The sequence below is a fragment of the Hemicordylus capensis genome, chromosome 4 (genome assembly GCF_027244095.1).
Source record: "Hemicordylus capensis ecotype Gifberg chromosome 4, rHemCap1.1.pri, whole genome shotgun sequence".
Classification (NCBI taxonomy): Eukaryota; Metazoa; Chordata; class Lepidosauria; order Squamata; family Cordylidae; genus Hemicordylus; species Hemicordylus capensis.
This window is the reverse complement of record NC_069660.1, coordinates 129,823,138-129,837,192: the sequence shown is the minus strand read 5'-3', so window position 1 is coordinate 129,837,192 and position 14,055 is coordinate 129,823,138. Positions and strand designations below refer to the sequence as shown.

General features: G+C 41.4%; 2 protein-coding genes across 17 annotated transcripts in view; one reads left to right on the top strand and one right to left on the bottom strand.

Annotated features, from left to right (window-relative positions):
* Positions 1 to 4,738, top strand: part of LOC128324358 (very-long-chain enoyl-CoA reductase-like) — a 100,559-nt gene extending 95,821 nt beyond the window's left edge. For 12 of the 16 annotated variants that reach the window (XM_053248863.1, XM_053248860.1, XM_053248853.1 and 9 more), the window contains 4 exons: positions 546 to 609; positions 1,836 to 1,924; positions 3,254 to 3,299; positions 3,393 to 4,738. In XM_053248863.1, coding sequence (XP_053104838.1) covers positions 546 to 609; positions 1,836 to 1,924; positions 3,254 to 3,299; positions 3,393 to 3,520 — 327 coding nt within the window. In that variant the 3' untranslated portion in view covers positions 3,521 to 4,738. Of the gene's footprint in view, positions 1 to 545; positions 610 to 1,009; positions 1,189 to 1,835; positions 1,925 to 3,253; positions 3,300 to 3,392 lie in introns of those variants that run through there. The other 4 variants (XR_008306808.1, XR_008306807.1, XM_053248855.1 and 1 more) reach the window with 4 other exon arrangements.
* Positions 4,739 to 8,988: 4,250 nt separating this feature from the next.
* ABCA4 (ATP binding cassette subfamily A member 4) overlaps positions 8,989 to 14,055 on the bottom strand; it is a 185,013-nt gene continuing 179,946 nt past the window's right edge. The window contains exons 48-50 of the mRNA XM_053248322.1: positions 12,998 to 13,090; positions 10,387 to 10,636; positions 8,989 to 9,638 (exon numbers count right to left, since the gene is read on the bottom strand). Of these exons, the coding sequence (XP_053104297.1) occupies positions 9,531 to 9,638; positions 10,387 to 10,636; positions 12,998 to 13,090 (451 nt within the window). The 3' untranslated portion in view covers positions 8,989 to 9,530. The remainder of the gene's footprint in view (positions 9,639 to 10,386; positions 10,637 to 12,997; positions 13,091 to 14,055) is intronic.

The window sequence follows — 14,055 nt, the reverse complement described above, 5'->3', positions numbered from 1 at the left end:
CTCTACTGCTTTGGTCTGGACAATGTGGAAAATGGACCATCAGAACTTGTTCTTTTTGAGGAAATGATCCCTGTCCAGCTGTCATTTTGGGCAACTAAGTTGCATGCAGCAGCTAATGGCTCTAGATGGCGATGCACAGCCGTCATGAGGATCAAAAGGTGCAACCAGCCAGTTCAGTGGGGCTCACATGAGCATTGCTATATGGATGAGAATGTATGTCCAGCTGTGCATCTGCATCAGCATTGACTATATATACCAAACAGGAGTCAAAACATTGTATAGGGAAGGGGTATTAAACTGTGCCCCTCCAGCTGTTCTTGGCCTGCAAGAACATCATCCCCATTGACAGGGGCCCGTAATCAGGGATGATGGGAGCTGTAGGCCAATATCATCTGGAGGGCCACACTTTGACACCCCTGGTATAGGGGCATAGTGAAGTCTATGTCAGAACTGTGTTTGCTGGACTGGGACAAATATGTTTAGAGTCTTTCCTGTTTAAAGCTGCTTTTGTTGTCACTGTATTTTCTCTCTCTCTTTCATTGCAGACGTGTGAAGCTGGAAACTTTTCTATCCATCTTGCACTTAGTAATCTGAGGAGAGATGGTAAAAGCTGAGTTCTTGTTTCTAATCTTTTTTGAAGTTACTTTGGACTTGAGTAAAGAAATATGTGAGTGAACAGGCTGCGTTTGCAAGGCATACCTCCTAAGAAAGTCTGGCCTACTGTACTGACTGGCATAGGTCATCTGCCACTTGTAGCAATCAGGTTTGCAGTGCTTCTGGTCACATTTTTGATCACAAGAAGTGACAGATATATCACAACAGAGACTGCCTAATCCTAGCCAGTCAGTTATGCCCTAACGCTGTCTTTGAAGGTAGGTCCACATATAGACACTGGAGGAGGAGGAGGAGGAGGAGCAGAGCACTTTTGTAAGAGTGCAGCACTATTGGGTTGAAGCAGTGATCTCCCTAACACAGTTTCCTAAAGCATGAGATTTTCTTCTTCTTTAAGGAAGTGTATCAAAAATACACAGAACACTTCTGGAGCAGCCTACCCCTCATATCCATGTCCAGTGCCCTCTTGTTTAAAGGCAGTATCACACAGGACTATTTCCGAGAGCTTGTCTAGCACAGTGCCTAAAAGACTGACTAGTGAACATCTTCAGTACAGAGAAGACCCCTGCTCATTATGTAAGCCACCATCACTCAATCTCAGTCCTTCATTTACAATATGGTGATAAGAACACTATGCTTCATACCAGTGAATGATAGACATATAGGAGAAAATAAAGAGACAAACTCAAGACCCTATCAGATAGCTAATAAAACCTGCTGCCTGCAGTGACTCCATTAATTAAGAATCAAGTATGTGTGCCCCATTCTGAGTTCTCTTTCATGGCCACTCTAGAATGGGATAGGATGTTGGGCTGGTATGTTGGAAGCTGGTAGATAATATAGAACAACTTTTAGGATATGGCAATTTCCTTGGCTTTAGGTCTGATACACTCCATCCCACTTTCTTTGCTCCAAGTCAGTTCCAAAAAGCCACCTAGCTGAAAGTAGATTAATACAGCCTCCTGATGAAGAGAGGTCTTCTTCCCACCCCACAACCAGGTGTAGAACAGGTTATACAGTCCTGAGCCAAGTGTACCACCATCAAAGACCACATGCACTTATGTAATGGTACCAGCAAAGTAGCTCGAGACTATTCATGCAACCGAGTCAAGCCACATTCTATAGGAAAATGTTGCATTATTTTTCTAGCCTTCTATACAAAAAGGTATACAATACAGAAAATACAGTTTGTTTTAAATGTTTGTGTTGCTTTTAATTAACAGGATCCAAGACCTGTAAGATCCCTTATCCAACAAAGAATCCTTTCACGTGGTTGTTTTATTTTGTGTCCTGCCCTAACTATACTTATGAGGTATGTATGTTTAATCATCGGGCAACATGTTAGATTTTGCTTGATAATGTACGACATTTAGTATTGCTATAAACCTAAACTTATTAAGAAATCCTTGAACAAGTTGTTCTGGTAAGAACTAATCTGCCTACTTTCCTTTCACTATCCCTACGACTGGACTAAATTTGGTTCAAATTGGTTAGGTGGTTCACAAGTTAAACCTCTTGTGCCTCAAATGTTCACACATTGGCCATCTTGGATGGAGGTGGATGACATCATTACAAACTACACCACTGAGGTGTCTCTGTGTGTCACTCATTACAGCTGTACCTAATTTGGTTTAAATTAGTTAGATAGTCCACAAGTTAGCCCACTTGTGCCTCAAATGTTCATGCATCCACCATATTAGATCGGCGTGGATAACATCATCACAAACTACTCGGGGCCTCCCTATGTGTCCCTACAGGTGTAGCAAATTTAGTTCAAATCAGTTAGGGGGTTCACATTAGCCCAATTGCTCCTCAAACATTTATGCATCCGCCATCTTAAATTGGGGTGGATGACATCATTAGAAACTATGCTGTTGAGGTGTCCCTATAACTGTACCCTATTTGGTTCCTATTGGTCCAGGCATTGCGAAGTTGATGGGGGCGGGGGCGGACATATGGATACATGCACGGAATGCCAGGTGAATGCCAATCTCATAAAGAATGCCAGTCTCATAAAACCTACTGAAAAGTAGACTAAAAATTGAATGGTGTTTCCCAAGATTATTGCATGTGTTTTATATAAAAATGTCTCCAGTAATATAAGTTCTGTGTACTGTGTTTAACATTTTCCTTTCAAGGATAATGGAAGAAAGAATACAATAAAATATCATTTTTAAAAATTGCATGTGGAAATAGATAAATCAACTAATTTGTATAGATGGAAATATTTCTGGTAGCAGGTTTGGAGGATTGTGCATCTGCCCCATTCCATTTTTCATATAATGTCAGGGCTGGCCCAGCTTTGGGATGCCATTAGAGGCTAGCAAATTATTTAATTGTATTTTTACTACTATGGGGGCATGCATTTGTCTCAGAAATTGAAAGGATATGTGTATGAAGTCTGCCTTTCATGTAGCTATGTCTAGTTACAGTCCTGCAAGAAAGTGTGCCCTCTGCATTACAGGCCACATCCAAATAATTGATTGCTTTTCTAATTGTGTGCATAATTGTATTTCTATTATTTATTGCTTTTGTTTTTATAAATTGTTAGAAATAGATTTGTTTGTATTATTCAAGGAATTAGATTGTGTTAGCAATTGTAATCATGTGAAATAGTTCTGAATTTTCTTGGCTATTACAGCTGGGGACATGGATTGGTTTTACTATCATGACTCAGTGCGTTCCAGGTGAGTAATCTTCTTGGTTTGTAAATTTTTGGACTATTATTCTCAGAGTTTTTGTAAGAATATTGACCTTATTTCTCTCTCTCTCTCTTATAGTGGGATTATTCACTTTACTTTGTTTCATTCAGATGACCATCTGGGCAAAGGATAAGCATTGCACCTATATACGAGAGTTTAAGGATTATCCTAGCCTTAGAATGTCTATAATTCCTTTCTTATTGTAAGAACAAGACTTTTTCTACTGAGCTGTAAGAAGTAAAACAGATGAGCCCATATGGACAGAAGCACAGGCAAAGAAGATATTGTGACATGCAGATAATTTTAAGTGAGGTCTTCCAGGTGCATACTGAATCTACTCTGCAGTGAGAAATTCCATGGACTCAAAAGCTACATTTCTCAATGCTACTGAACCGACTCCCCTTTTCTTATTGCCCCCTTGGTCATAAAGGGTGTTCAGGGCTAACTAAAGCCTGGTTGGCCAAGGTATCTTCTGTTGCCAAGAGGAAAGCCTTTTCGTATAAGTCTGGCTGGGTCACGTGACAGAGGAAGTAGCAGCATTTGCTATGAAATTGTCTGAAATTCCACAATGGGATTGTTATGAGAGAAAGGCAAGGGAGTCATCCAATTAGACTGTATCCAAAGGCAAAGAAAACTGGATGGACTACCTAGATCAGCTGGAGCTGTAGGCAAATGCTTCATAATGTAGATTAAAGCGTTAGATAGACCTTTATTCTCAATTCTAAAGTTTTGTCTGTACATTGAGAATATTGTGATACAGCCCTGTTTTGACTATTCCATTTCAGACTGTAACTTGGGGGTTGCACATGTCAGTGTTCCCAATGTAAGAAAACTCCCTATATAAACTAAAATATAAGGCACTCTCCCCATGTGTTAGTTTTCTACATTCAGGAAGTCTTTTCATGTGGGGAAAGCATTCAAACATTCTGCACCCCCTTAAATACAGTATGGAGTGCTAACAGTTCCAAGAGACTATATCATATAATTATTATGTTTCTAAATCTTGAAAGACATAAAACTTTTTGTGCTGAAACTCTATGCACATTTTTGGGGGAATAAGCTCCATTGAACTCAATGGGACTTACTTTCAAGTCAATATGCATAGGATTGGGCTGCACATGTAGTAGTAAACAAGAGCCCTGCAATCCTCAAAAGACCCTTGTACTTCTGTCAGAGTCCAAGAAAATATTGAGCACCTCCCTGTGTTGTATTTCTCCATAGAGTGTTCAGTGTGTTTCAAGAAGGTTCTCTGCAAATCATATCAAGAAATGAATGCAACATTGTCTTACACACTTCTGATAACTATTTTGTCAACAAAGGACTGTTTCCTGACAAGATTTATTTCTCTAGAAACAATGTATAGAAATTTTTTGAAACAATTTGTAAAGAGAGATTATGCAATAAATTCAAGGTTATATTTTGAATTCAGTCGAAATAATCGTAGCAATACATCATACATTGCACCTGGTTGTTGACATTTTATAACACTGTTTATCCAATAAAACAACTTTGTTCAAGTTTTAAAAAGTCATCCCCTAGAGGATAGAAATGTTAGATATCTGTTTGACTCCCTCCAGAAGTCTTCATTGTTTAGCAAACTGTACCTGAGAGGATAGTTTGGGAAATATTACCAAGATAATGAAACAACATCAACTTCTATACTGCTTTTCAACAAAAGTTTCGAAAGTGGTTTACATAGAGAAATACTAAATACATAAATAAGATGGCTCCCTGTCCCCAAAGGGCTCACAATCTAAAAAGAAACATCACCAGCAACAGCTACTGGAGGTACGGTGCTGGGGGTGGATTGGGCCAGTTACTATCCCCCCTGCTAAATAAAGAGAATCACCACATTAACAAGGTGCCTCTTTGCCCAGTTAGCAGGGGGGCAAATATAACAGTCATATATCTCTTTGACTCCCTCCAGAAGTCTTCATTGTGCAGCAAACTGTACCTGAGAGGATAGTTTGGGAAATAGTACCAAGAAAATGAAAAACAGCAAATCACAGATAGTGTCCTATATCCAGACTAAGAGTTGTATGTGAGAATGCTTCTGCATGCTCATAATGGAGAGGGACAATTTTCAGTCATCCTCCCTTTCCTTCAGCAATCTCCTGTGCCTTTCAAAAATGTGTCCCTGAGGATTCTGGGACCAGGGGAACTTATTTTTGAGAGGCATAGGTACTGCAGCAAAGAAAAGTGAGAGGATCACTGAAAATCACTCCTCCCTTTTATACACAGAAGTATTCCCTACATGCAACTTAGTTTGGATGTAGGCCAATGACTTAAGGCCTGGTTCAAATTTTTACATAGGTTGAGCCACTGACCTTCCTATTAAATATTCAAGATAATATTTAATGGGAAGGTATTAAATAGCATATTCAACTATGCTATTTTGATGACATGATTGCTGTTGGGAAAGGAAATCACAATTACAGGAGTTATGTAAATGACCTCCTACTTACGTAATTTAGGAATGGGTTTTAACACCAGGACAGTGTAATTATGTTGGTGAAGTTAAAATGTAATCAGATCATGTGGAAAGACAGAAGCTTCCCATGTGGTTCCCTTTCCCAGCAGCAATCATTCCACAAAGATAACAGATAACAAAGATAAATGAGATTTAATTTGCTAATCTCCAGTATTGGAGATAAACAGAAAAGCCATTTATCATTTTTACCCTTAACAAAGTAATTTAGGGTGGCTTATAGCATTAAAACATATAACACACAAACAATATAGTCTACTGATTTAGAGCGTAAAACGATGAGAAGCCCCTGCTAAATAAATCTAAACATTTGTGTCAAGAGTAATAGCACCTTTGGCATCTCTTCCACATTGTTCTCTATTGACTTCAGTGAGAATTACATATGGTACGAGCTAGGCCTAGATTAAATCACGCATACATTTTCACTGTGGGGGAAATGGCACAAATGTGAACTCCAACACTGGTATGTTTAATTAGGCCAAGTGGACTTAAGTAGTATCCAAGCTTTGGAATTTTCAGCCCAGCAGCTGACAGGCTTTTACAGAAATAAACTAAAATGATTTTGCAGAAATAAACTGTGAGTGCAACAAAGGTCTTGGCAGTTTAAGTTCCCTGTGCATCCAGTGTTCCCTCTAACAGAAAATCCCAGAAGTTGTGGACTATAACTCCCAGCATCCTCAGCCAAAGCCCACTGCAGCTAGGGATTCTGGGAGCTGTAGTCAACAACATCTGGGATTCCCTCTTACAGGGAACACTGTGCATCCACAGAATTGTGTCAGTACCATAGGTGACAGTGGGAGCCATGTGAGCTCATTGATTTAGTCACAGTCAATACGTTTGTCCAGAATTAGGGGATGACTATCAGTCTAATATAAATAATTTCTAGCACGTGCCATGGATTGGTTGCTCACATTCCAAAACCCACACTTCCCCTCATCTTCCGGAACAGTTAAAGGTTTAGAAAATTCAGACCTGATGTATACTGTATCCCTATACAGAAAACTGCTACCTCAGAAGCTTAAATTCATTTAATAGTTCTTAAAATAAGTGCCATTGCTTTCAATGGAGGGTCAGGCTGCTGCTGGCTGTTTGTCTTTCCAACATTCTACTGGTATGTCTCTCAGGTCCTTGCCTCCTTTCTTTTTCACAGTGCTTATAAGTCACCTTAAGTGGCGCAGTGGGGAAATGCTTGACTAACAAGCAGAAGGTTGCCGGTTTGAATCTCCACGGGCAGCAGCGATATAGGAAGATGCTGAAAGGCATCATCTCATACTGTGCAGGAGGAGGCAATGGTAAACCCCTCCTGTATTCTACCAAAGAAAACCACAGGGCTCTGTGGGTGCCAAGAGTCAAAATCGACTTGATGCCACACTTTATGTTGAGCACCAACATCTGCTGGCCATCTAAGAAACTGCATCCAAACAGTTATAAATATAGCTGCCCACAGTGAGGAGAAACAAACCATAACACAAAAAACCAACAATTGTCACCAATACAAGATCTCAGTATTACCATCACATTACACAGCTCCTGTTGTAAAAATAACAACAGGATAAGTTGGCGATGCACATATTGACTCTAAGCAATCCTCCTACCAAGACCTCTTTATTATGCAAAGATAAAACACCAGATGTTACAAGTTAAAACAAAACAAAACAAAACCAGTTTCAACGTCAAAACAAAGATTACAAACCAAATATCACAGCCTGCATAAAGTCCTCTCTCGCAAGATAAACAGTTGGCGGAGAAGGAAAGAGGGAGAGCAATATAACAGCTGCAACAAATTAGCAATTAAAGCAGGGAAGACAAGAGTGAGGATCACATACAAGCTGCAAGAAGGAACAATTAACCCTTCAAAGACAAATACATTTCATAGCTGAAACCTCCTCCTCCTTAACATTAATATCTGGTTTTAATTTCTCTATATACATTGACTCCTTAACCATACTGACACTGGAAAGAAATTTGCAGAAGTGTAAAATTATCTTAGTTCTCACCACTCATACAGCAGGCCCCTCCTTCATATGTATAAACCACAGCTTGGTACGGTTCCCTTGCATTGCATAATGGACAAGTGCTCACTGTATCTATCACAGCATTGCTGTGATATTTGGTTTGTAAGCAACTGCCAATGGTGTTTTGACATTGAAACTTGTAACATATGGCATTTCATCTTTGCATTATAAAGAGGTCTTGGTAGGACAACTGCTTAAAATTAAACACAAACCAAATTAAACAACTGCTTAAAATTAAACACAAACCAAGCAAAAGAAAAAACCCAAACCCTGAGAAAGTCAAACACCACTGATATTACTGTACTGTTTATGGTTATTTAATCAGCATATTCCTTTCACTTTAATCCTCACATCCTCCTCACATTACTTGTTACCATCATGACTAGAGCTGTGCAATGAGCACAGGGGCGTAATTATAACAGGGCCAGGGGAGTCCTAACTATAATAGGGCCAGGGGGCCCACTGCCTTGGGGGCCCCCCAGAGGCACTCCCCCAGCCGTGCACCCACCCGGGCTTCCTTCAGTTGTATCCATCCTCTGAAATTGATGTGAGTGTTAAGACCTGGAGCTACCAAAGCAGCATGTCTTTCTCTAGTATCATTAAATGACTTGCATCATCCACAATTTACAAAACCTTTAAAATAATAATTTAGGATGTTGTTCTATTGTGGCACATAGGTTATATGTGCCACAATTTTACTATGCTTTTTGTTACCACTATTCAGCCTCATTTAAGATTTCTTTACTTCAGGAGCTGAGCTTCGGGGGGGGGGTGATTTTAAAATCTTGTCTCTGGGTCCACTCCAACCTTGCTACACCCCTGAATGAGCATGCAGCAGAGAAGTGAGGCAAAGCAAGGCTAGGAGTGAGAGAGGGTACTTTCATCAAGGCCCCTACTAGGGATGTGCATGGAACCAGTGTGTGTGTTCCCTTAAGAGGCAGGCAAGGTGTTTCCTGCCTGCTATCCCCTGCCCTTCCCCCACTGGTGCTCTTTCCAAAAGCGGGTGGCCAGGACAGCAGCGTCCCTCTCTGTGCCCCGTTCTGTGTTGCCATGCAAATGGCTGATGCATGTGCATGTGCGTTGGTCATTTGCATGGCGATCCAGATGGGGCACAGAGAGGGACACTGCTGTCCTGCCCACCTGCTTTTGGAGAAAGCACCGGTAGGAGAAAAGCAGTGGGGCAGGGGTTGGCAGGTAAGCAGCGCCTTCCCTGCCTCTTAAGCACCCCCCCGGCCCGTGTTTGAATCGGCTTGGACGCCACTCCACGGAACCTGTTGGGCACTCCAGACAAGGAATGCTGGATCAGTTCTGTGCACATCGCTACCCCTTACTCCAGATTAGACCCATGAGGAAGACATACTGCCTGAAAAGTACTTCTTGCCTGTCATTTCTAACAGGCAGTTCAACACCTGTGATGTTTCTGCTTTTGGTGCCGAACATAACTAGGAAGTGATGGGACATGCATACTTAGTTTATAAAAAGTACACACACATGTGCATGCTATGGTTGTACTGAAAAAGGATTTTTCATCAAACCAAACCTACTTATTTGACCCCACTGTGTGTAGTGAGTGCTCCCAAAGTAACACATTGTTTTGTTTTACTATTGCACTTGTGAGTTTATTCAGTATTTGTAGTAGCCTGCTATGGCATGGCCCTCTCTTGTTGGACTCTCTGTTTTATCTGCTGCCGAGCCCCTCTATGCAGTTGTGTGTCATGAGAAAGCAGGGGTCACCTTCACCTCTCTATTCGCTCCAGCTGCACGAGGGTGAAGAGGAATTTCCTCATCTTCCATCTGTTGTTTAGCAAAGTTCACGAAAACCTGTAGAAGGGAAACAGAGAAGTCTATAATTAGAATTGCATTGCAAGGAAATCCAGAGCCTCTGTATAACTAAAAAATTAATAACTCCATAAACCTTGGAAAGGTATCGCTGCTCATCTCCATTGGTCATGACATTCACCACACCCATGCTACTCTGCAGGGTAATTTTGAAAGACTTATCTCCTCTTTAAATAAACACCATATTTGATTCCACTATGCAGCTTAAGCTTAATTTATACTGGACAGAAATAGAGAAGCATATAACCTTTATAAAATATTGCCAACATGTTGCCTGTTATCTGATCATTTTCAAAACCACAAGACCAGAGGACAGCTGGTCTTGTGGTAGCAAGCATGACTTGTCCCCTTAGCTAAGCAGTGTCCACCCTGTTTGCATATGAATGGGAGATTAGAATTGTGAGCACTGGAAGATATTCCCCTCAGGGGATGGAGCCACTCTGGGAAGAGCAGAAGGTTTCAAGTTTCCTCCCTGGCTTCTCCAAGATAGGACAAGATTTTTTTATAGGACAAGATTTTTTTTTATTGAACCAACAAACTACCAAAGGGCTGAGAGAGATTCCTGCCTGCAACCTTGGAGAAGCTACTGCCAGTCTGTGAAGACAATACTGAGCTAGATAGACCCATGGTCTGACTCAGTATATGGCAGCTTCCTAGGTTACTAAAACTATAAAAATACTGTATTTGTTTCTAGGTGGAATGTTGGCATTTTCAGCATATTTTAACATACCTGATCTAGGGTAGTTTGTGAGACAGAATATTCCTCCACATTTAAGTTGTCCCTGTTGGAGAGAATCAGCCGGAAGATCTTGGCCAGTGAGTACGCGCATATCTGGTACTGCAGCATGTTATAGTGTTTTTCCCTCTGTATGCTGCCTGGGAAATTCACTTGTATGAAGTGTTCAGCAAGGCTTGGATCTGGAGGCAATCCAGGTTTAGGGGCCTTGATTTTCATTGTGACAATGTAGCCATCTCCATATCTGTGAAATACCATAGTTTATGAAGTGACAATTTATTATTCATACAGGGATAAGCATCTATTAATTAGGACTGTGCAAATTGGAAGAATTGAAAGCCCACATTGGAATTCTGGCCCCCACCATGAGACAGTAGCCAATTGTGGGGCAATTGCCCCAAGTAGTATGGTAGGGGGTGGGGTGGGGGCTCTTTAAATGTAGACCCAGCACCCAGCAGGAGGAAAGCTGGGCAGACACAGAGAATCTTGGGAGCATTTGGTGAAGGGTGGGGAGCAGCTCAGGGGAGGCTGAGAATGAGCGTGGGGTGGCTTGGAAGAAGCCTAGGGATCCCTGGGGGCTGTAGTTTCTCCCAGTGGAAGGTTCCTCCCCTCCTATGGGAGAAGTTCTGGGAGGAACTACAGCCCCCAGACATCCTTCCCAGATGCTTCACGTTCATTTCCCATGTCACTCCCCACCAGCTCTCCTGGACGCTCTCAAGATTCTCTGCAATCGCCCAGTTTTCCTCACGCCGCCAGTGCCGTGTTGGCATTTAAAGAACTCCCACTACCCTACTATCTGGGGCAATTGCCCCACGATCAGCTGCCTTGTGGTGGGGACAGGAATTTCGACATAGGTTTCTGATTCTTCCAACTTGCACAGTCCTCTGTCAGTTATTTATTTGTGCAGGACATGGCCAAGATGGACCAACATGGGGAGACATTTCCAAATGCATGCAAGGGACATTGCAGGAAGGCTAGTATTTCTTTAATGAGGTACTGACTTCTACATTAAAAAAACCCACAGAAAGTGAAATGCTCAGAGATTGCTGACTGCAATCATATGATCAGTGTGACTACAGTATAAGAAATTGAGTTTGTGCAGACAGAACCCACAGGAGACCAGTATCCATACACTGATTTGTAATTAACATGTTGAATCATAGCTATTATAAATGATAGTTTATTTTATTTATTTTTCAAATTTGTATTCTGCCCCAAACTTCTGTCTCTGGGCAGTTTACAACATAAAACAGATTTTGCTTTCTATGCTGTTTTTAGGAACTTGGTTTAGGGGGGAAAATGACACAATAACTAAACAGTTTGATATTTGCTCTATATAGGGTGTGTTTAATAGGAGCAAATATCAGATTCATTCAATATGTTTAAATTTATTTATTTTTATTTATTGTTAAATTTATACCCTGCCTTTCATTAAGGAATTCCCAAGGCGGCTCACAATAAAATTTAAAAACAAGATTATAAAAAAGACACATTAAAATATCGAGCTTAAAAAAATATAAGAACAAATCTGATTTTTTTAAAAAATAATTAACACTTTCCTATCCAAAGTGTACTTAATAATAATAATAATAATAATAATAATAATAATAAATAATAATAAATACATGCTACATCAAACCATTGGCCCATCTACCTCAGTATTTTCTACACTGACTAGCAGCAAGTGAATGACCCCCTAAGGCTATTCACGCAACTGGGCGACCAGGCGGGGGGTGGGGGAGGCAGGGACTAGCCTACCTTCCTCACGATGATCCATATGTGTTGGTGGGACACGCGGACCATGTGCTCACACAATCCGCGCTGCTTCAAGGATCTCCAGATATCCCATAATGAATGTGCTGCGCAATGAGCATGGTGCATTGGGGGAATCCCCCATGAGTCGGGCACTCTAGGCAGCTGACTGGAGCTACACTGCACTGCACTGGAGCTACAAGCACTTGAGCTGCAAACCCAAGCGTACACATGATCCTGGCCCCAGGCTAGAGGGTGCTCCTGTGCCCTCTAAGCCCGGTAAAAGGCTGGGTAAAAAACTTGGGCTGCGAGCCGCAGCAGCAGCAGCAAGACTGGGATAAATCCCAGCGTTGCACACCGGGCTTGGGTTTGGCTGCTCATGTGCACACTCCCTGTGGTGCATATTTCCACCACAGATCAAGAGGCTTAATGATCATAATCTCTCCCCCAGGAAATCATGGAAACTATTAGTATTTTGAGGCACGGCTGAGAATCTTCAAACCTCTCACCAAAATACAATTCCCGGGATTCATTGAGAGACGGCATGACAATCTGGTATGAAATGGATATGTTTGGGGCGCAGTGATGCCCCTAAGTACAGTTATACCATGCTTTCCCATCGCTTCTCATTCATTTTAGTGTGACTTGCATAGGAGAACTCAGTGGATTGCATCTGCAATACCCAGACATGCTTTCCTCACTGATGCCACTTCTATATAGCAATACAGTACGGGATATTCAAAGCTTTAGTGGACATTTCAAGTGCGATCTTACTCCCTGCACACACATAGAAATGGCCTTAGAAGCATTAATGCAGGATTCTCTAAACATGAAGGACAGATATTCAGCTTACTTGTATTTGAGGTTCTGGATGGTGCCCAGGCATTTGAAGGTCCCCTTAACCATGATTGCCAGGCGTGTACAGAGTGCCTCACATTCCTCCATGCTTGCAATAAAGAAAGAAAGAAAAGAAAAAAAGAAAAGAAAAACGCATGCAGTACTTCAGGCTTATAGCAAAAGCAAAAACGCACGTTTGTGGCCCCAATTAAAATCTATTTATGCAAAGCCTTATGTCAAGAGTTGGGACTGTTGGAGATGGAGTCCCAGTGCACTGACCTTTTGTACCAACTATCCTAATGACCACTAGGGGCACTGGGAGTAGAGGTAGTAAGCAAGGGTCTTCCTAACTGTTCTACCTGTCTCTGCTCTATGACCCCTGATATTACTCTTCAGGTATTTCCTGTTGAGACTTACAATCCTTCCTTTCCTCTTAGAGAGCAGATGGAAACATCTCTCTCCCTCTTTACCTATTCATTATGTAGTCCTTTAGATTAGGATTAGGTCTTTCCTATCCAAAGTGTACTTAACCAATAAATACTTAGTATTTCGTTCTACAAGAATCTCCATGTGTTTTCTCTAAATAGCTGCAACAACTAAACTCTGTGCTAACTACTCTGACTATAACTGGAGTGTGTGCTCTTCGCTAGTGCTCTGCTGTTTACCTACTGGGGGAAATAAAATAACAATCCCCAACAGGGACCCATCCTGAATCCCAACTGTCAATGTAGAACCAGTTCTAAGAACCGTAGACCTGGGAGTGAGCCAAGGAGTGAAGGGGCGGCACCCACAGGAAAAGCTGTATTAAAATGTATAGCTATTCCATGTGTTTCAGACTCGTGCCAGCAAGCAATATACATCCATATACATGATACTGCCCAATGCAGACCATCATTACACAATCTAGTTTCCAACTCTGTAAAGAAGAGCTAAGAGTGTACAATTCAACTAGATGATGCACTTGCAGTTTACATGTTAAATCGCATGTACCAACACACATATGCAGCATATTAAGGAATAAAGCATGAAGACATTCTGAGGGGGGAAATACATATTTTATAGATGGGAAATACT